Below are 22,040 nucleotides of genomic sequence, written 5' to 3'. Positions count from 1 at the left end.
CTCTCCACAAGCCCCTAGTCCACCCATGAAACCTGTTCCCATAGCCCCTTCCTCTATACCTAGCCTTAGATCTACAGATTATACCTTGATTAACATCTTGAGTGAGGTAACTCAGAACCAGAGAGAGAAATATAGTATGTATTTGCTTGTATGTGAATATTAGCTTTTATATAAATGATAATCAAGTTTTAGCACATTCTTACTAGGTAATTTTATTCTTTGAGAAGTCCATGCAGCTAGTTTTGATTGTACTCACCCCTGGTCCTCCTAGCTCCTCCCAGATCCACTCCCTCCTACATACACCCCTTCACTTTGTGTCTTTTTTTTAAGAGACTATTTAGTAGCAGATGCCCCTGATACTGTGGCGTCCACAGTCTTTCCACCCTTTTCATCTGCGACCCCTGAGTCTTAGGTGTAGGCTTGTGCTGTAACTGGGGACGGGAATCCCACTTGCCATTGCTCTCTGCAGTTCGACCAATTGTGGCTTCTGTATTAATCTCTGCTGCAAATCGGCTCTGCTTTGGTGAGGGCTAGAGTTACACTTTTCTGTGTTTGAGGTTAAGTAATTAGAATGCAGATCGAAACTGTATTGATTGAGAAAGTGGCAGTAGTGGGTTCTCCTCTAGATTCCATGGCCTCACCAGCCGTGGCTAGATGGTTCACAGCACCAAGCATGAATTCCTTCTTGTTGAGCAGGCCTTCAGTCCAATTAGATGACTGTTGGTTGACCCCAAAATATAAGAGATACTAGCACACCTTTCAGAATAATGTGTCCTTCTTGTCATTTTTGTAGCTCATAATTATTATAGCTATATTAGCCATGTGTTTTAAAATGATAATTTACAGTACTCAAAAATATAGTTTGGATCTGGGGCATTTGCTTAGTTGTTAAAGCAGAAGGGCCCGTATTCAATCTCTAGCGCTCATTTAAATATCCAAATATGGGGTGCAGACTTGTAATCCCAGATCAAGAAGGCAGAGAGAAGAGGATCTCAAGGTTTGTGGTCCAGATTGCCTGCCTGAATCAGTGAGAGACCGTGCCTTAGATAGATAGACAGGGAGGGAGGGAGGGAGGGAGGGGGAGGGAGAGAGAGAGAGAGAGAGAGAGAGAGAGAGGTGGGTGGGTGGGTGGGTGGATGGGGTATATAGCTTCTAGGTAACAACACCCAAGATTGACATCTAGCCTGCATATGTACATGCACATCCCTGCAATCACACATACATATACCAACATGTGCATAAACACATACAACACACACAAAGGAGTACATGTTTCTAAACATTTTCATTATTTATTAACTAAAACAGCCAAAAATACACATGAAAGTTAAGTAAATTACTTGAATTTATTTTATTAGGATATGTTATTAAAGGAATAACTTGCTTGAAAAAGTATGTCCTGTGTCATATAGATAAATGTTAAAGTTTTATTTACATATCTTTAAGTAAAATATTTTTCAAGAAAGGGGACATAGCAGTTTTCTATCTACTAATTGACTGTATGCCTTAAAACACTGAGCAAATATTTCCCCACCCTATGCAAAGTATACAATTATAAAACATAATAAGCTTAGTTACTGGACTTACCGGTCCTGATGACTTTTCTCAAGACAACATTCTAATCTTCTCCTAAAATCTTCTACCTCTTGCTGCTACGGTATGCCTTTCTAAGAGCTCGTTTTCCCAGCTTGCCAAGTATGCTCAGTACATTCTATGAGAGATCTGTCAATAATACCTTATTCTACTGTGCAAATTTCTATCTCTATGAAGCAGTTATAGGCAAACTATATGTGAAACCCTTGAATCCAAAAAGATGTGTTGTGGTTGTATTGACTCTGGAACTCTTTGCTAGCTAACAGTGTTGCTCAGGGGCACAGTGTATGCTCAGCACACTGAAGGCCAAGTTCAGTCCTAGCACCAAAGTAAAACAAAATTCTAGTTTGAATCCTGAAATACCACCTTATATGTAACCATTTGTAAATGAGAATCCAAGTTCTATAAGAAAATAACTTGAGATTTTAAATTTCACTATTATAAGTGATTCTGGAAATGAACAGCTATCTTCATATTTTATATTTCTAATGAGAGATTTTTAGCATAAATTCTGATAAATGAAAGTCTTAAGGCTCAAAAGATATGTTATTTTAAAGCTTGCTAACTATTGTGAAATTGCTCTTTTTAAAAGTTATGGAAACAATTTACCTAAGAGAACGCTTCTTTCTCCAAGCCTTCATCCTTATTTAGTAAACTGTTAAGTTTTCCAAATCTATAGGTAAAATTTTGTTTCAATGTAATATGCATCTCTTTAAAAAATAAGCTTTGGCAATTTTATGTTTATTGTCTACTTTTGTTTTTATGTGAATTGCCTGCTGATTCTCTTTTTACATTAATGTGAATCAATTGTTACCAACTTGTTAGAACTCTCTATTAGTAAATTATTTCATTATACACCTATAAGCATTCCCTTTTTTTATTTTTTAAAGTACATGTGTATGTATGAGAGTATGTGCACATGGGTGCAGGTTCCCACAGAGGCCAGAGAGAGGAGCATCCCCTGGAGCTGGAATTACAGTCAGTTGTGCCCCACCCTACCTGGTCACAGGGAACTGAACTTGAGTCCTCTACAAGAACAATTCAGTTTCTAACTGCTGCGGCTGGTGGTGGTGGCGGCGGCGGCGGCGGCGGTGGCGGTGGTGATGGTGGTGGTGGTGGTGATGGTGGTGGTGGTGGTGGAGGTGGTGGTGGTGGTGGTGGTGATGGTGGTGGTGGTGGTGGAGGTGGTGGAGGTGGTGATGGTGGTGGTGGTGGTGGAGGTGGTGGTGGTGGAGGTGGTGATGGTGGTGGTGGTGGTGGAGGTGGTGGAGGTGGTGATGGTGGTGGTGGAGGTGGTGGTGATGGTGGTGGTGGAGGTGGTGGTGGTGGAGGTGGTGGAGGTGGTGGTGGTGGTGGTGGAGGTGATGGTGGAGGTGGTGGAGGTGGTGGTGGTGATGGTGGAGGTGATAGTGGTGGTGATGGTGGTGATGGTGGAGGTGGTGGAGGTGGTGGTGGAGGTGGTGGTGGTGGTAGTGATGGTGGTGGTGATAGTGGTGGTGATGGTGGTGATGGTGATGGAGGTGGTGGAGGTGGTGGTGGTGGTGATGGTGGTGGTAGTGGTGATGGTGGTGGTAGTGGTGGTGGTGGTGGTGGTGGCGGCTACAGTTGTCAGGCTTATTTGTTGGGTTGTAGTAATTTATGATAACTGGGAACAAATGTCATCTTTTAGTTGCTCATCTAAAATGTATTCTTATTACTTACATTACTTTTAAAAGGCATTAGGCTACTTTGTAAAGATGAGCTTTGAGTACTCTTTTCTTTCCCAAATCACTTTTATTAATTAGAAGTCGAATAGATGGTCGTTCTCATACTTTAATGCCAATTCAGACTGGTTGCTCTTAGCAAACAAACTATTTAGTCATAGTTCTTCTGCCATGAGTTGTCTCTTCCAAAGCAAATATCCTTAAAGGATAAAACAAACAGGATCAAGACACAATGAAAGAGCTGAACCCTGCGTTGCCAGATTTGGCTGCTTCTGTGTGTCACAGGAAAGGATGGTACCTGAGGCACAGCCTTGACTGTCAAAGGCAGTCTGTCTCAGTGCAAAGCATTTTTTGACTTTTGTAAATGCTCAGGCCAGAACATTGTGGGGCTTTTATTTATTATCTTAAAAATCATGATCAGTTTTTCCATTTTTGTGTACCATATATCCCTCAAATTATTTTTCTGGCAAATGGTCAGCTATTTAGAAGTAAAACTGTAAAACCTACACAGTTTATGGAGCTGACAGACATGTTGTAGACGAACGGTCTCATGTGATTAGGAGCCTCATTCTCTCCTTCACAAAGACAGCATCCCAAACCTGTGGTGATTTCAACGAAGACAGGAAGAGAGAAAAAGAGGCTGTGTTTTCTCTTGTTTTCTGTTTTGCATGCCCTCTCATTGTCTCTAGTAGTGATATCACTGTGCTTATCTTGATTGAGAGAAATATTAAATACTTGGAAGGAAGGCTTGTTTTAATTTTTTTTGTTTTTAAGGGGGTTTTGTTAGTTTGGGTTTTGGATTTTTGTTTTTTCAATGCCACGTATCAAATCCTTTCTTATGGTACCTCCACATACCCATTAATTATCTTATTAAGAGGCGAAACATTTAAAAAAATAAAACATTCAAACGACTCAATCTATAAATGCTAAATTTAGAAATGTTTAAAGTAGCTAAGCAGCTTGACCTTTTTATAATATTTTATTTAGCACATACAACTTTATAAAACAATTATCACTTAACATATGACATGTCTATGAAAATGGCATTTCTGCAAGCATATATATCTTTTTAAATATATTTTATTAATTTATTCATATTACATCTCCATTGTTATCCCCTCCCTTGTATCCTCCCATTCTTCCCTCCCTCCCATTTTCCCCTAACTCCCCTCCCCTATGACTGTGACTGAGGGGGACCTCCTCCCCCTGTATATGCTCATAGGGTATCAAGTCTCTTCTTGGTAGCCTGCTATTCTTCCTCTGAGTGCCACCAGGCCTCCCCATTCCAGGGGACGTGGTCAAATATGGGGCACCAGAGTTCATGTGAAAGTCAGTCCCCACTCTCCATTCAACTGTGGAGAATGTCCTGTCCATTGGCTAGATCTGGGTAGGGAAGCCTTGTATCTTTTTATTAAATAATAGAATGAAGTTTTTATTTAGCAAATGGCTAATTCTCCATTTGCTATGGTAATAATGACCTAATGTACACAATCTATAATATGTGCATATTAACATAGATAAGCAATTTGGATTTACTTATTATATGTACAAGTACTGAGGAAATATTCAAACTGTCTATGCCTTTACCACCTATGTATATATAACAATAATGCATATATATATATATATGACCAGAAATTCATGAAGAAAAAAAGACAGTTTGTTCCATCTAAGAGCTGCCCTGAAATCTTTAGCTAGAAGGCAAATGCTTAGAAAGGACTTAGTAATTTGCTTCATGAAAAGTCATCCTTAGTACTTAATGACCAGTTACTGTGGATGATTTCAATCTTTTAGTAAATGCAAATAGCATTGAAAATATTACTCACTTGGAAACATTTTTCTGAAAGGGGACATTTAAGGATAGATGACTTCATTTTTACATAGGTTGTCAAACTTTTTCTTTCTGTTTCATGATAATTGTGAATACAAAAAGAGTTTTGTTAACTTTACTGCTTGCTACATGAAATTTAAAACATTTTGTCCCATTTTGGAAAGATACCTTAGTTACTGAAAAACATGAAACAGTGTAGGGGGCAATAAATTGGGGTTGACTTTCAACTATTATATAATTTCTAAATATATAGACAGTGCATCAAAAGCCATGTCATGGGACTAGGGAGATGACCCACTTGATAAAGTGCTGGCTGTACAAGCGTCTGAACTTGAATCAGATCCCCACCACCTAAATAAAAAGCATGCTATGGTGGCCCACACCTGAAACACAGATCTTGGGGCAGGATAGAAACAGACAGATCCCAGAGGCTTGCTGGCTAGAGAGCCCAGCTTACACAATAAGTTCTAGGTTCTGTGAGAGCCCATAGACTAAAACAAAGGGACTAGAGAGATGGCACCATGGTTAACAACACTTGATACTCTTGCTAAGAGCCTGAGTTCAGAGTTCATGTCACAGTCAGTCCTCACTCTCCACGACCACTTCCCCTTGGTGGGAAAGCCTGGTGGCACTCAGAGAAGGAATAAACAGGCTACCAAGATGAGACTTGATAGCCTATGACTATACAGCGGGGGAGGAGGTCCCCCTCAGTCATAGACCTAGGAGAGGGAAATAGAGTGAAAGGGGGAGGGAGGGAGGAACAGGAAGATACAAGGGATGGAATAACAATTGAGATGTAATATGAATGAATTAATAAAAAATTTCAAAATAAAAAAGAAAACAAAGTGTGTATACAAAAAGAAAGGAAGAAAGAAAGAAAAGAAAAGAAAAAGCCTGAGTTCAGCTCCCAAAATGCACATGGCAGCTCACAAACACCTGTAACTCCAGTTTCAGACAATCCAATAACCTTTTTCTGGCCTCTATGGCCTTGAGTGCTCCGTGGTGTGTGTGTGTGTGTGTGTGTGTGTGTGTGTGTGTGTGTGTGTGTGTGTGTATACAAAGCACCCATACACATAAGATATAAAATTAAATAAACAAAATTCAAGATAAAATATAAGATAGTAATTGAGGAAGACAGCCAATGTCCAACATTTGACCTCCACAAATCATGCCATGGATTGCTATCATATTAAATTTAGTGAAATATATTAAAAGTATGATATACTTTCTTTGCTAACAGTTTATGGCCTCAATATTCCTAAGCAAAATACTATTTTTACCTACTTCTGCATTGAACACAGTGTGCTAAATATTTGAAGGAAGCATTGGTTTCTAGAAATGAAATCAGTGAGTTAAAGAGACTCTGAACTCTTGTATCCATGTATGGTACTGGTACTGTATCTCCTACCTCATTCATTTATTATTCCATAGGGTACACTGATGCTGAATCCTTTTCAATTTTTACTATAGATAACAGGAGAATAAAGGTTTCAAGGTGAGCAGACATAGCCTATAGAAGGATGGGATGTGAATTAGTAGAAAGGAAAGAATAGAGGATAATATGGAAGCAAGAAGTCACATTAATAAGGTGAAATCTTAGTCTGAATATAATCTGAGGAAAGTTCAGTGGTCCAGTGGTCACCTGACAAAAGCAGAGGTTCCTAAGGAATGACAAGGGTTGGCTGAATTTCCCAGAGGTTTCAAAGTGTGCACATGAACTCAGTTTCATGTGATAGGGGTAAGAACCATTATAGAGGGTTTTTAGTGATTATATAATTATAATAATAGGGACTGAGGTACATCAGCCTATCCTTTTATTGGAAGATTAGCTAGAACATGTTGGTGTTAGAAGTAAAAGCACCAGCTAAGAAGTGACTGTAGCAATACAGCGAGAAGAAGATAGACAGATGGTGTTCTGGCATGGACTGGAAGTGGTAAGAATGAGAGGAAGCGATTGATATTAGAAGCACTACAGAGAAAATACGACTTAGTGACCAAAAAGATGTGCAGGGTAAAGAAATCAGGGTTTTAAGATTCTCTCCCTAAGGGATAGAAAGAATACCGTGCCATTAATAGAATGTCTTTAGCTCAGTGCGAAGATCTAATTTCATTTTCTTTCTGTGTGTAACCCTAACTTATAAACTTATGAGAAAAAATATTAAGTTTGAGAACAGTACTGCCAGGTGGCAGATATAAAACTCATCAAAATTGGCTTCCAGAAACTGAACATCCAAAGAAGGGAAAGGCTTCAACAGATTCTTCTCAGTGAATAATAGAAATACCCATGAGACTTTGTCTAGAATGATCGCAATTTAGATTATATAACCCCATTCCCCACATAATTAAACTCTCCATGGAGTTTAGTGCAAAAAGTCAGAATGTCCAAAGTTACTCTGAATCATAAAGCTTATGCTTTAGAGCTGCATCTCAAGCCATTCAAAGACAGGCCAGATGTCAAGGCTGCACCGTGAGTGTCAGTCTTCAGAAGGCAATATGTAACTCCTCGGCTGGGCAAACAGCACATCAGCTCCTGGGCTGCTGCCGTTCATACTGAGTAGCAGTGTCTGAGCCAGGCTGGAGTGTGAATATGTAGACGTTTAGAAATAGACAGCTGATAGCAGCATGTGGAAGGAAATTTGTTAATTATTCTGTTTCAAAGGTATAGGATGCAAATGGGCTGTTAGCAGAGCTAGCCACTGTTCATTGATGCTCACTCATGACATGATTTCCTCACCATTTAGGAAACAGAACACATACCTGAAGAGGCAGATATTGCACAGTGGATAAGCTTGAACTAACCTAAGGAAAAAATAAAGATAAATTATAGTATTCATGCATTATATTTTATGAAGTGTTTTTTTTAACCCTACAGAATTCTATCAAGAGAAGAGTTTAAAGCATCCTCTTTGCACCTAGTTAAGACTCCTGTTAGCCAGGCAGTTGTGGTGCATACCTTCAATTTCAGCACTCTGGAGACAGATCTCTGAATTTGAGACCACTCTGTTCTTCAGAATGAGGTCCAGGATAGCCAGAGCTACACAGAGAAACCCTGTCTCACAGAAACCAAACAAACAAAAAATTACTTTAGTTATAATAAAAGAATATTTTTGCCAGGTGTGGTGGTGCACACCTTAATCCCAGCACTGGGGAGGCAGAAACTGGTGGATCTCTGTACATTCAAGGCCAGCCTAACTCAAAAAAATGTTTAGAAATAGACCAAAAGAATAATAAACAATAGTTTGCAATGCCTTTATGAAGTGACTTCCTCTCAGGGCTAGAGAGATGGCTCAAAACTTACGAATGTATACTGTTCACATGGAGGTCCTGGGAGATCACCACTACACCTAAGTCCAGGGTCAGAGGACTCCTGTAAATACATAAGCCTATACTATCTTTATAGTTAGCATGAAGGAAGTTTCTAGAATACAAAGATCTGTATGTATTTTTACTAGTACCAATGATCTAAGTCTCAGAAGTCAAAAGGAAAAAACATAAATTTTCCACTGGATCAATGTGAACATTAGTATATTTCACAGTTACGATTCTCACTCCTCGGAAAGTTTAGTAAATAGTGCCTTAGCTTGAAAGAGTTAATACGTCCCAATGCCACTAATGGCCAAAGAATAATCTAGGTGCTGAGAGTAAAGCCTGTTAATCCTCAATACTAACACTTTTATGCATAAAAGAAGCATGTATGTAATCTGATTTCAAGTCACCTATAGTGCTCAAAAAGTATTAGCAGTGAAGTGAGTGGATATTAAAGAATGGAAATAACATTTACAAGTGGCATGTAAAAATCAGAAATCTGTGTAGAGTGGCAGGGTTGGGGTGAACTTAGAAAACTCAGAAATTCTAGTCTTCCTGTGATGCCACAATTCTTCATACACACACACACACACACACACACACACACACGCACACACACACACTCCTGCACATGTATTATTTTAAGAATTAAATGTTTTCAATATGCTGTCAGTTGTGACTTACACAGATGTCCATGTGAATTACGCCAGAAGCTGGAATGCAAGGACAAAAAACACAAAATCTAGAATAAGGAAAGAGGAAAATGGAACAAATCCACACCCCTGTTTTAGAATACCACGGGCAGACCTTGTTTCAGTTCTTAGAACATAACAAACTTTAGTGAAATAGTTGACATGGTCGTCAGTTTGCTTTGTCTACTGTCTGTGCGTGCCTTTTTTTTTTTCTACTTCCATTTCCCTTAAAAATAAATGCTTCCTCCTCTTTCTTCTTCTCTTTCTTCTTCCTTCTTCTCTCTCTCTTTATCTTTGAATAAATCTGAAATTAAACAGGAATTGGTTTTTAGTATCTGTACATCATTGTTACAGCATTAGCTAAATTCTCCGATACAAAAAGCCCCACCATGGCTTGGCTCTTGGGATAAAGCTGCACCTAACTTCCGTCCTGCCAACCTGTGTTCTTCTGAATGACTGTTCCACCTCTTGATAGTTCTTCAAAGGCTCTGACTACTTAAATTAGTCACTCCATGTCCTCACATTGAGTAGTGTCTTTATTGTTTATTTGTTGTTTGTTGCCCCAGTTGGTAACCACTAGCAAATGAAAAATCAGTTTTCTCCAGTGGCGTCTCATTGAGTATATAAACCACACTTACAGGCAGACCCCATTCCCAGGAGTAGATAGATGGCCAACATAAAACAAACTCAATGGCAATTTTGGAGGGTGGTTTGTTTTTTTGTTTTTTGGGGGGATTTTTGTTTGTTTGGTTGGTTTTGTTTGTTTGGGTTTTGGGGGAGTTGTCTGAAGTTTTGTCTAGGCTTTTTTCTTTTTTTACAGTACAAGAATTTTGCTTATATGTTTTCCTGTTTTTGTGTTTTTATGGGATTTCTGTGTGTGCAAATGTGTGTCTCTGTTTCTTGTGCTCTTTCTTTGACTCTTTATTTTTTTTCTGTTTGCTTTGTTTTGTCCATTTCCAGTTTGTTTGTTTTTATTTTATCTTGTTTTATTTTATTATCATTATAATTTTACATGCCTATTTGTTATCTAATAAGAGAGAATTTAAAGGGTGTGGATTTGGGTGGGTGAGGAGATGGAAATGATCTGGGAGAAGTTGGGGGAGGGGAATTGGTAATTGGAATATATTGTATGAAAAAAATCGATTTTCAACTTAAAGAATTTATAGGGAAAGCACTAAAAAGGCTTTCACCACATTTACATGCTTTAAAAAATTCAGTAACCCTCATTCTTGGGCTTCCAGTTTATTACATATTTGAAAAGGGAAAGGGGTTGGCTGGAAAGGAAGAAAAAATATTCAACAGCTGGAAAAAAGGATAGTATTGGGAGTGTATACAAATGGCCGGAGTATAGTATTGTGGAGCCCTTATTACGAGCTTTTTCAGTCATTTATATTTCAGTTATGCAATAGGGAATTGCTGTGTTAATAACACAATAAAATGATTGCCATGATGGGGAGCCTTCAACAACAACAAAAGCCAGGGATGGCTGTGCAGGCCTGTAATCTCCATGTTGAGTGGCAGGTGGAGGCTGAATCCCGGGAGCTTGCTGGCTAGCCAGCCTAGATGATATGGCTAGCTCTAGTTGCAGTTAGAGACCCTATCTCAAACTGTAATGTGGAGAAACAATTGAGGAGCTCATCCTGACAGCAACCCCTAGCCTCCACAGGCACTCACATGTGGAGGCACACAGGCGTGCTTCACACCATACAGAGGGAAGAAGGAAAGAGGAATAGAGGTAGAGAAGGAAGAGCGGGTTCTATCCATAAAGCAGACCGACCATCAGGCAAGATCACCTAGATGCATGACTAACCTTAGGCAAGGCTCATAGACAAGCTACCTGTTTACCCATCTCTAATTGGCAGAACTAAAGTAGCTTTAGTTTCAAGACAGGGACTTTGGGGGTGATTATAATCTGAAGTAAATAACTGATACAGAAATACTATGTGTGTGCCTATAATCCAAGCAGCCAGCAGAATTGGGAGTTTGAGGCCTCATCGTGAGTTCAAGTCCGTGTCCTTTTGTGAGCATATGTGTATGTGTTCTTTCTATGGCCATGTCTTTATAAACATATACTTAGGTACATTTTATATGGGTCAGTTTTACTTGCAGTCGTATGTTCCAGCTAGACTCAAGCTGAGCAAGAACTCCTTTATTCGTGGTACAGCGTGCATGAGGGGGAGTGGGTCAGTCCTGTCACTTATTTTCTTCCAATTCGTTCTTTACTTTGTATCTCCCAATCCTTATGGTCTCTTCCTCTGACCATAGCTCTTTTCTCTCTTCCTCTAGAATCTGATTCTCATTGTTACTTCTTTGTGTCTGTCAACAACATCTGCACTCAATACATTGACCACACACCTAAAACTTGGGCTGATCCTAGATATCTTGTGTGTGTGTGTGTGTGTGTGTGTGTGTGTGTGTGTGTGTGTGTGTGTGTGTGTGCATTTCTTTGTGATTTCTTGAGACGGAGTCTCACTCTGTAGTGCTGGCTAACATGGAGTTCATGGCAGTCCTCTTGCCTCAGGAACCTGAATGCTCATATTACAGGCTAAAGCACCAAAACTATCTTTACCGGCTACATACTGACAATAATCTTTCTCCATACTCTATATAAGAATGGATGCTGGAGAGATAGTCCAGTCCATAAACTGCTTGCTATGAAAGTGTAGGGACCTGAGTTTGAGCCCCACCCTCCATTTAAAAAGTTGAATCTTGTGGTGCATGCATTTAGTCCTAGAGCTGATCAGCCTGAGAAAGGAGGACGAGCAAAGCTCAATGGCCAGCAACCCAGACTAACTGGCAAACCCCAGATCCTAATGTCAGCTACTGTCTTTAAAAAAAAAAAAAAAAAAAAAGGAAGGCTCCTACACACAGCGGGGCGGGGAGAACCCTTCTGCTTTCCTATTACTACTAATATCTCTTCTGCATCCATGGGGGGAAAACCCTTCCTTCCACAGCTGACGCTACCTAGCTCCTCACTCTCTAGCCTTCTCTTTTCCCCAGTGATTTCACCTGAGCTCCCAGTCAATACTGCTCACTTGTACTTGATTTAACATCTTCCTCTCTGCTTCAGCTTCTGTGTGTATGCTGAGGGTCTCTGGTACATGAGCAATGTGCCTTGTTCCTTTGCCTCTTCTAGATGTTGTCTTCACCCAGAACTCTTCTACATCTACAAGATACTGAGAGCAATGTTGCTTCTCAGATAGTTATCGCAGTCTATTCCAACTCTTCTTGCTTTGTAGCTTCAGCAAAACTTAAGACACCAGTTACTTACTGGCTTCATTTTTCCCTGGACTAACAAGACTTTAGAGACTTGCTTTCTTTGGACAATATGGATTCTAAGTTGAGTCACTCTCTTCCCAAGACACATCAGTCTCCTTATACTCATGTCTTTCTAACCCCATTTGCAGTATAAGTCATAATCTCAATTACTCCCATGATTTTCCCTTCCTACTTCCACTCCCAATATGCAGAGCTGATAGGGAAATAAAAGGTATACTAATATAATAGCCAAAGTCTTCCACTAAACTGTAGTTTGCAACCACATAGAGATGTGTCATCAATCTTGTTCTTTTCCAGACTTTTACCTCTGTGTTTTCATCAGAAATCTGTGTCTCCTACTCCTTGGGGGAAACTGAATCTAGCTGCCATGATTTTTGACAATTTCCTTCCTCCACACTTACAAAATTGTCTACAGCTGTATCCGCCTCACCTCTTTCCTGCTAGTCCCCAAGGAAAACTTGTCTAATCATTTTTCCCAGAGATTATCCTACAAATCGTGCTATGACACCACTCTCTGAAACCTTACTTTTGAAAGCATCCTCTTTCTCCCTTAGATTTTTTAATTTTTCTATGGTCTCCTTTTCTATGATCCATAGATATATTCATATCCTGCATTTAAAACATTTCCCAGTAGTAACAGTCCTGTTTGTTTACTTGCTAGGTGAGCTTTTATTTAACAGTCTGTCTTTGCTTTTCTGGTTATGCTTCCTCATACTTGGACAGCCATTAAAAAATATACCAAAATGGTGGACATTTTCGCTGTCAAATAAATATGCATCTTTCATTTCAACCTTGTTTGTATGTGGGCGTTTGTGTGTTGTTGTTTTATAACAGTGTCTTACTATGTGACCTTGGCTGACCTGGAACTTGCTATAGAGACAAAGGTGGCCTTGAACCTTTGTTCAGGAATAGAGATTCACCTGACTTTGTCTTCCAAGTGCTGAGATTAAGGGTGTCCATGATGTCGGGATCCTTCAACTTGCGTTAAGTAATCACTCGCCCTGTTTATCACTTCTTGAAGCCCTCGTACTTTATTCTGTGACATCAAATCAAGTTTTACTTCTCTGACTTCTTTCTCAGATTCTTTTCAAATATTTATTTTATATGCTGGCTTCATCTTGATTTTATCTCCTTCTCACCCTTGTTCTCCTTTTATTATTTCTTCCTCTAATCCAATGGTTCGCACCCTACCTAATGCTGTGACCCTTTACTATAGTGCTTCATGCCATGGTGACCCCAACCATTAACATTATTTCGTAGCTACCCCATAACTGCAATTTTGCTGTTGTTAGGAATCATGGATATCTGATATTCAACACCAAAAGGGTGGTGACTCACAGGTTAAGAATCTCTGCTCTAGACTTTGTCATGCCTTCCTGTGGGTTTGGTTGCAACCTAGAATAGAGCCTACCTATGCCCTGCCTGGACAATCCCATGCTCTTCTGTCTTCCAGCCCTTAGCCCATTATGCTGAGAAACCATAGCTCTGGTAGTACTTATTACACATCAAGTTTTTCCTACCTGTTCATATATGATTTATATAAATAATATATTCTTTTCTTCATATATTATTTTCTCTGCCTGGTATTATATAAATAATATATTATTGCATTTATATATTATTTCTTCTGTTTAGAATGCCCATCAGAACTAGCTGGTATATGTCAACATGACACAAGCTAGAGTTATCTGAAAGGAGGGAAACTCAACTGAGAAAAGGCTTCTGTAAGATCTGGCTATAAGGCATTTTCTTAATTAGAAATTGATACAGGAGGGCTCAGACCATTGTGGGTGGTGCCACTCCTGGGTTCAACAAGAAAGCAGCCTGAGGAAGCCAATAAGCACCACCCCTCCATGGCCCTTGCATCAGCTCGTGTAGAAGGTGGTTTTTTCCTCCCATGCCTAAGCTACTGAAATAATGACTCATGAGACTCAAAATATTATTTACACATTCCTAAAACATATAGCTAGACTTCTCTGACTAGCTCATAACTTAAAATAACCCACTTTACTAACCTACATTTTGCCATGTGACTGGTTACCTGCAGTCAGGTACAAAGCCTTTCTGTTTTCTGGTTTTCCCACCTCCTATTTCCTGCCAGAGCTATAGGCCATCACATTTTTTGACAGATGTTGCATCCAAACAACTCACAAGATCTTCTCTCAACAAGCTCTTGCCTCCAGGTTACTGCCCTGTTTGAGTTCCTGTCCTGATTTCCAAAACTGACACTAAATAAACCCTTTCCTCCCCAAGTTGCTTTTGGTCATAGTTTTTTTTTTATCACAAAGCAATAGTAATCCTGACAAACACACCCTCCTTCCCTGCTTTCCATTCCCTCCTTTTTTTAGGTGATTATTTTATTTGTTTTTAAAGACTAATTAAAGCATCACATAGTAACCTTTGCAAATCTGCTCGCCGCTTCCATACCAAACTAGATGCTATTTAATGGCTGTGCTTAATCTTTCCTTATAACATTGGCTAATGATTGCTGATAAGGTGATCATTCTCACCTTGCTCCTAATTGCTCAGAAAATATTTGTTGACTAAACAGAAATCAGCCGTTATCACAAATTTTTGAATCCAAGCATTTATTTAACACCCCCACATACATGTCTCACCAAACCCTAAGATTTATAAGTGTCAAACAAAACTAATCCTTATAGGCAGAGCTCCTAGGAGAAATCTACTTTCCTCTGCATTGCCTCGGAGTTTTACTATTTACCTAGCCAACAATACCAGACCCAAGGGAGGCAGCCTTCTTGCATCTCCTACTTTACCTTTTTACCCACACACGTCACTAAGTACTTTTGAGCCTATATTCTACATGTCTTTCCAATACTTCCCCACCTTCCATTTGCATTGCTGCAAATTCAGACCTAATTCAGGCCTTCAAGTATATGGTTGTTTAAATATATTTTTATTTATTGTGTATGTATGTGCCAGCTGGTCTGTATGTGCACCACCTGCATGCACATGCCCACAGAGGCCAGAAGAGGGCATCAGTTCCTCTGGAACTGCAAGCATGGCTGGTTATGAGCCACTGAATGGGGGTGTTGAGAGCTGAACCTGGGTCCACGCAACAGCAAGTGTTCATAGCCACTTGGGCATCTCTCCAACCCTGATGTTTTCACTGTAGTACAGCATAACAAAATCTACAAGGCTAACCATTTTTAGTTTTAAAGTTCAGTGCATTCAGATTGTAGAACTCACTGCTATTCATCAAGATAAGGAGCCAGCTCACCTGTAGGCTAAGTAATCTCTAGCCAGTCTTTAGATCGTAGCTTCATCAATGAGCTCCAGGTTCATTGGGGGACCCAGTATCAAAAACCAAGGTGGGAAAAATGGAGGAAGACACCCAGTGTCACCTCTAGCCTGCACACATGTAGGCATGTACACACATACACACATGTAGGCATGTACACACATACACACATGTAGGCATGTACACACATACACACATAGAGCAAAAGTGATAAGTTAGATTATCATTTAAAATCTAATGTAAGAAAACTAGTTTTAGTGGCAAAATAAATTTAGCAAGAGCTAGAGGCTCAGGGAGTTTCTTGGGAAATTTTGTTTCCTAGGAATGTCAGAAGCTGCACGTGACTCTCTTCTCATAGCCTCATGAGCTGCTGGGATCATAGGTTGGTGCCACCAGGCTTGCCTTAGGTTGCACTTTAGAACATAATTTCCATATTGATTCATAGGAGAGTATGAGAATTCTTACTGTATCTGGTCTTTTTTTTTTAATTTTTTAAAATTTATTCTTGTTACATCTCAATGGTTATCCCATCCCCTTCTTCCCTCCCTCCCATTTTCCCCTTATTCCCCTCCCCTATGACTGTTCCTGAGGGGTATTACCTCCCCCTGTATATGCTCATAGGGTATCAAGTCTCTTCTTGGTAACCTGCTGTCCTTCCTCTGAGTGCAACCAGGTCTCCCCCTCCAGGGGACATGGTCAAAGGTGAGGCACCAGAGTATGTGAGAAAGTAGTATCCCACTCTCCACTCTACTGTGGAGACTGTTCGGACCATTGGCTAGATCTGGGTAGGGGTTTAAAGTTTACCGCCTGTATTGTCCTTGGCTGACTGTATCTGGTCTTACAGAATGAGTTCAAGGCTAACCTGAACAACTAGTCAGACCCCATTTTAAAATAAAAAGTTAAAAGATCTGGGGTATATTCCAGTTGTAGGGCATTTATCTTGTTTCACAAGGCCCCTGACTCAATCCCTAGTACTGAAGAAAGGGAAAGTGGCTCCTATAGGCCAGCTGTTTACTTGGATACACGCCAGTTAATTTTTAGGAATTTGTTCTGTCTGCTCTCTGCCATTATAATAAATTATCCAGTTAGTAACAGTAATTATATTCCATAACAATTCAGACAGAAAGCAGAAGGGTCTTGATACTCTTGTCAAGCACCAGATGAAGGACATCGGTCGTTAGGCCACCATTATGTGCCAGTTCTAACACCCACTAGCTGCATGGCACTGAGCAAATTCCCCACGGTAGCCTTTGTTTCTGTTATTTGATTATAATATCTTCTCTATAGAGTTATAATGAATATGAAATGTGTGAATAAATGACTTCTCAAGACTTCTTGGCACAAGACATTACTCATTTACTATTACTTACATGCAGAATATATCACAGGATTCATTCATAGTAAAACATGTGAGCAAAACATACAAAAATGGTCAATAACTTATAGATTATATTTTATAGAAAAGTTAGTTTCATTATAGTGCATATATAATTATATAACAACAAAGAAAAGATTAAATTCTTAATTGGAAAAACAGGATTTCTACCAAAATAATTATAAATTTAGTTTTCAAATTGTATAGAAATTCCATTAAAACAAATAATAGATTTAACCATTTATTATTTCCTAAGTGAATTAGCATGAACTTACTTCTTTGCAAAGAATTCCTGATAAAATAGTTAAATGTACAAGCAAATTCTTTTCCAGCTTGGAATTGGAGGAGGGCTGTAATTATCCTACAAACACAGATGGTCCATTACCATGTGATCTGAAATTTATAGGGTTCTGGTAACACAAACATTAAAGGGCATATCTCTAAGCTGAAAACAAGGAAAGAAGGCTTGAATTTGTCACCAGTTGCCTCACAGTCCATATGAGATTTTTACTTGTCAGTCCTTCACTTATTTCATATTCAAGTCCGAAAATTCATAGTCCTCACACAGCTCTTTCCTCAGCCCGTGGAGCTCTCATGGATATACCATTGATTAATATAAAGCAGAGTGTGTTTTAGTGGCTATGTGGGTTTTTAAAAATAGGACTAGCCTACAGGCAAATCCTGTAAGATGTTCAGCATACATGCCTGCCTTCCTGTTGGCACAGCCTCTGATTGGCAGGTGTATTCCATTCCTTACAGGAACAAATAAGTGCTTTATTGTGTTTCAGAAGTTGGTGTGTTCTTACAAAACGAAGTTTTAATTGACATTTTTCTCATTTCTGAGATCAAATTTTCACAAATCAGTCAACCTGGATAAGCTGAGAATGTGGTTGATGTCTAATTGTTGAAATACGGTAGAGGCATTGCAAAATGTGATACTCAAGTATTTCCTCCTAACCTCTTACCTTAGCAAGATACCCTCGTGTATAAAGAGGAAAGAAGAGTAAAGCAAGTTTGTCTTTAAAGGAGAAACCAAGGAGTACAGTGTAGATTTGTGTGAGCAGTTTGGTACCCTTCTGACTCTGGTTCTATTGTAATAATAAGAACATTACTTAGTAGAGCTTACTTTTATTTTTATGAGGAACTGTTTTTTCCCTAGTTAGTACTATGAATGTTATGGGGCAGGGGCATGTTTCATTAACTAAAAAATAATAGTCATGGTAATAATGGATTGAAATATTAATGGTTTGCTAAGGGAATCATTTGTTACAAGTTGATTGCAGGCCTCGCTTGTGGTTCAGTGGTATAGCACATGCCTAGCATTCACAAGAGCCTGGATTTGATCCTAACATGGTCCAAAAAGAAGCTAATATAAGTTTTAACTAGATTTTAACAATAAACTCTTAGCATCTTTTTAATTCATACTAGAATTTGTATAATCTCTTCCCAATTCAAGCTAATAAAACTTCCCCTTGAAAGATTTATGTAGTCCCATCAATCATAATCTTGTGAGGTCATCAGGTAAGTCTGCTTCACTATTTAGCAATTTCCAACTAATACAGGCTAACTGTGAAAGCAATGAGTTTTTCCATGACTTTTATTTTTTTTCTCAGAATTAATTTTTATTCAGTATCTCTCAAACTTTTATTTGTACTGTATCATGTGTGTCCATATATCTTATTTTCAATTTTAAAGTTTTAGTTAAAATGTTCCGTACAAGTATGAATTGTACATTTATGTGAACCCTCCTCATGCCTTCACATTTTCCATTTGTCCCTTCCCCTCCAATTTGTCCATTTGGTACCTAAGACAATTTTATTTCTACTTTATTATCACATATAAAATCCAGGAAGCTCAAATAATAAAAATAGACTATTTTTGTTTCTGAAATTGGCTTAAATTTCTTTTTTCCCTTTTTTTAAAATTAAATACATTTATTTTATTACTCATGTATAAAACAAACTACATACCCAGCCGACCACAAAGAAGATGATGAGCATCAAAGAGCCTCCTTATGGAGATGGCTTCAAATGTGGCAAACCAGCCACTGGGCAAAATGTCCTCATTCCTGCCACAAACAGAATTTTGCCCAAAAAAATGGGCAAGCTTAGATGCAGGCAGAGTTGATGGCCACACTCTGCCAAGACAAGGTAAGCAAATCCTCAATAGTTCCTGCCCTGAGAATAAGTCTGGCAGAGATATCAGGCCAGAAGGCCGAAGATGAGGCTCCAGCGTTATAGAGTGTTGGATGACTGTTCAGGCAGTAAACCATCTAAGTCATTTTGTTCATTTTGGAAGTTGCTGACTCGCACTGCTGGTTCGCTCAGGAATTTAAGTTTATTCCTTCTCAAGTCTCTGAGGGGCATTGAAGGCCAGAGAGTATAGTTTTACAATCAAGTTTAGTTGGTTAAGGAATAAGATCTTTTTACATCAAGATAAAGAAGTTAAGTTATTAGAGTTGATATAGGACAGATATTGAATTTCATTCTTCATTTAGACCCAACAAGACAGGAAAGACATTTAACCTCAAGCTGGACAAATACAAATGGCCAAACCACTATGAATGTACATCTATAAAACTCACGATTGTCAAATGGTTCTTCCATGAATTTTCTAATTCAGGTATTTGTTTCCTGAGACTGTTTTTAGTGACTCTACATTACCCACATGTAATTTATACTGCTGAAAAATATAATAAACTTTGTTAAGATTTATGCCAGATGTGGTGGCACACATTTTTAATCTGAGCACTAGGTAGGCAGAGGCAGGCAGATCCTCTGTGAGTTCGTTTGAGGCAAGCCTGGTCTACAAAGCAAGGCTACATAGAGAAACCCTGACGTGGGTACAACAAAAAATTGTATTTCGTCTAAGACCATTGCTCCCTCTCTCAAAGCTAAGCTCCTGGGGCTCTGAGTGCCTTTGCACTCGCCGTGGATTGCAGGGTCCTTGCTCTATGCAGTCATCCAATATGTATGCTCTTGTCTCCAAAGCTGTATGTCAATGACTTGTCTATCCCCTACTGCACTCTCAAACAGTCTTTAGTGTCTTGCTCTGCACTTTGTTTATTTGCGGAAGACCATATAAATGAGGCAGATTGGAGCAGAAAAGACTGTTGTTCACTGGTCTTTGTGGAAGGACCACAGGACCGTTGGTTTTCATTTACAAAGAAGATTTTTCTATATATGACATCAAGAGAGAGATTTGGTTGTATTTTTGTGCTTCTGGTAAAAAATAAATAAATAAAAGAAACTGAACTACTGTCTGTCTCCATCGTCTTTTGTCTAGCTGCCCACATACTGTGCTTTTTCTCCATACAGTAGGCAGAGAGCATTGCAGAATGGACTTCTGAACTCGGGGTGGTTGTCAGTTTAATTAGTAGGTTTTTTAATCAACTAAAAAAGTCACTTTTCTCCAACCAAAATGCATGTGTGTAGGTAAACCCCAGCCTGTAGTACTCAGAATAGAAACTTTTAAATATAGCACTAGAAGTCTGGTTTTTATCAGTGTCATTTCATGTATGTGTTTTATGCTACTAAAACATTAATTTTTTTCATATCTTTATTATAATCAGCTGACTGAAAAAAGAAACAGATTTGGTGGGTTCAAGAGTACATCTAAGATTGTTATTATGCCTATATTAAAAGATATGTTTCTCTTAGAAAAATCTCCTTGAAGCTGCTCCTGGCTTGATATGCCATCTTTGTTTTTACATAGTAGACAATTCATTCACAACTTTTATACAAGTAGATAAATATATTCAAATGAGTGCTCTATATATTTTGTGTAGCATGTAACTAACATAATCAACGATAGGAATAAAAATGTGTGATGTGCTGTTTTTTAACCCCAAATTCTTATCACTCTGTGTGTCTCTCACTTACAGTAATGCTTTGTTTCTTAGCATGACTACCAATATCACTCGGTCACAAGCACATACTGTTCTTTGTAGCCAGAATATTCCCAATAATAACTGCACTTCTTTTTCCTCTTTCCCTGTCCCTTCTTAGGTTGGAAAGGCTGGTGGATGTCCTGAGGAAGAAGGTTGGAACAGGGACTATGAGGACAGTGATCTGACTGAAAAACGCCCAGGCTGGGGGAAGCAGTCACATCTGGTGACCAGGCTGCCTCATTCAACACTGTGTAAACACTAAAAGCCTTAACTTAGCAAACAGTTGTTAGAAGTGGGACACTCCAACCACATTCCAAGCTGAGATAAAATCAGATCACAAATGTTTAACCACTTTGCTGCTGACTTCAGTTATTTATCCAAATATATTAACTACAGGCTTTTACCAACTATAACATTGCAGCTTATTTTGTAGTAATTTTATATTTGTGACTTTAATGTAAATCTTTTACCAGGAATACTATATAATCGTGTGAAGTCAGTCAGGATTGTACCCTCGCATATGGCCCTTTCTGAATCAAAGTGCAGCAGAGTAAATATTGTCCAAGCCTTAATCCACTGTGTTAGGTCAAAACTTCAAATAAATGCGTTTTCAGTATAGAGTATATTTCTTAACTGATGTGAGAAGCTCAGACATGAGAGAATGTAGACTACATTCAATGTATGTATGCAGTTTTTATTTTTAATATTGAAGAAAAAGTATAGATGTCAAGAATTAAATGTATAATTTGCTTTAATAGTGCATTAAGATGGCAGTCACCAAGGCATGATTTTTATTTTGCTATAAATAATATACACTGTTTTAATAAAAAAGGTTATTGATGTACACTTATGCATAAATATTATTTGTAATTTCTAATGTTGAGTTCAGGTAATTATCTAGGCATCACTTAAGCTGTAGAATTAGTCAAGTTTCTGCTCATAGTCTGTGACACTTTTGGCTTGAAAATTAGCATGAGTCAGTCAGCATGTCTCTATCCTAAAGGCAAGAAGATATCAAACCTGTTGGCATTCTTATTATTTTTTAGATTATGATTTTTGCTGTGGTGGAAGAGAATCTAATACATAATAGACAAAAATAATTTCCAAATA

The 22,040-nt window shown here is 38.7% G+C and overlaps 1 protein-coding gene across 7 annotated transcripts in view; it reads left to right on the top strand.

Moving 5' to 3' along the window:
• MIPOL1 (mirror-image polydactyly 1) overlaps nucleotides 1-21,780 on the top strand; it is a 264,768-nt gene extending 242,988 nt beyond the window's left edge. For all 7 annotated transcript variants that reach the window (XM_084791654.1, XM_084791658.1, XM_084791651.1 and 4 more), the window contains one exon: nucleotides 21,049-21,780. In XM_084791654.1, the coding sequence (XP_084647780.1) occupies nucleotides 21,049-21,115 (67 nt within the window). In that variant the 3' untranslated portion in view covers nucleotides 21,116-21,780. The remainder of the gene's footprint in view (nucleotides 1-21,048) is intronic.
• Nucleotides 21,781-22,040: the final 260 nt, after the last annotated feature.

Source organism: Acomys minous (assembly GCF_964271855.1).
Source record: "Acomys minous genome assembly, chromosome: 8".
NCBI lineage: Eukaryota > Metazoa > Chordata > Mammalia > Rodentia > Muridae > Acomys > Acomys minous.
This window is presented reverse-complemented; position numbering and strand designations above follow the sequence as displayed.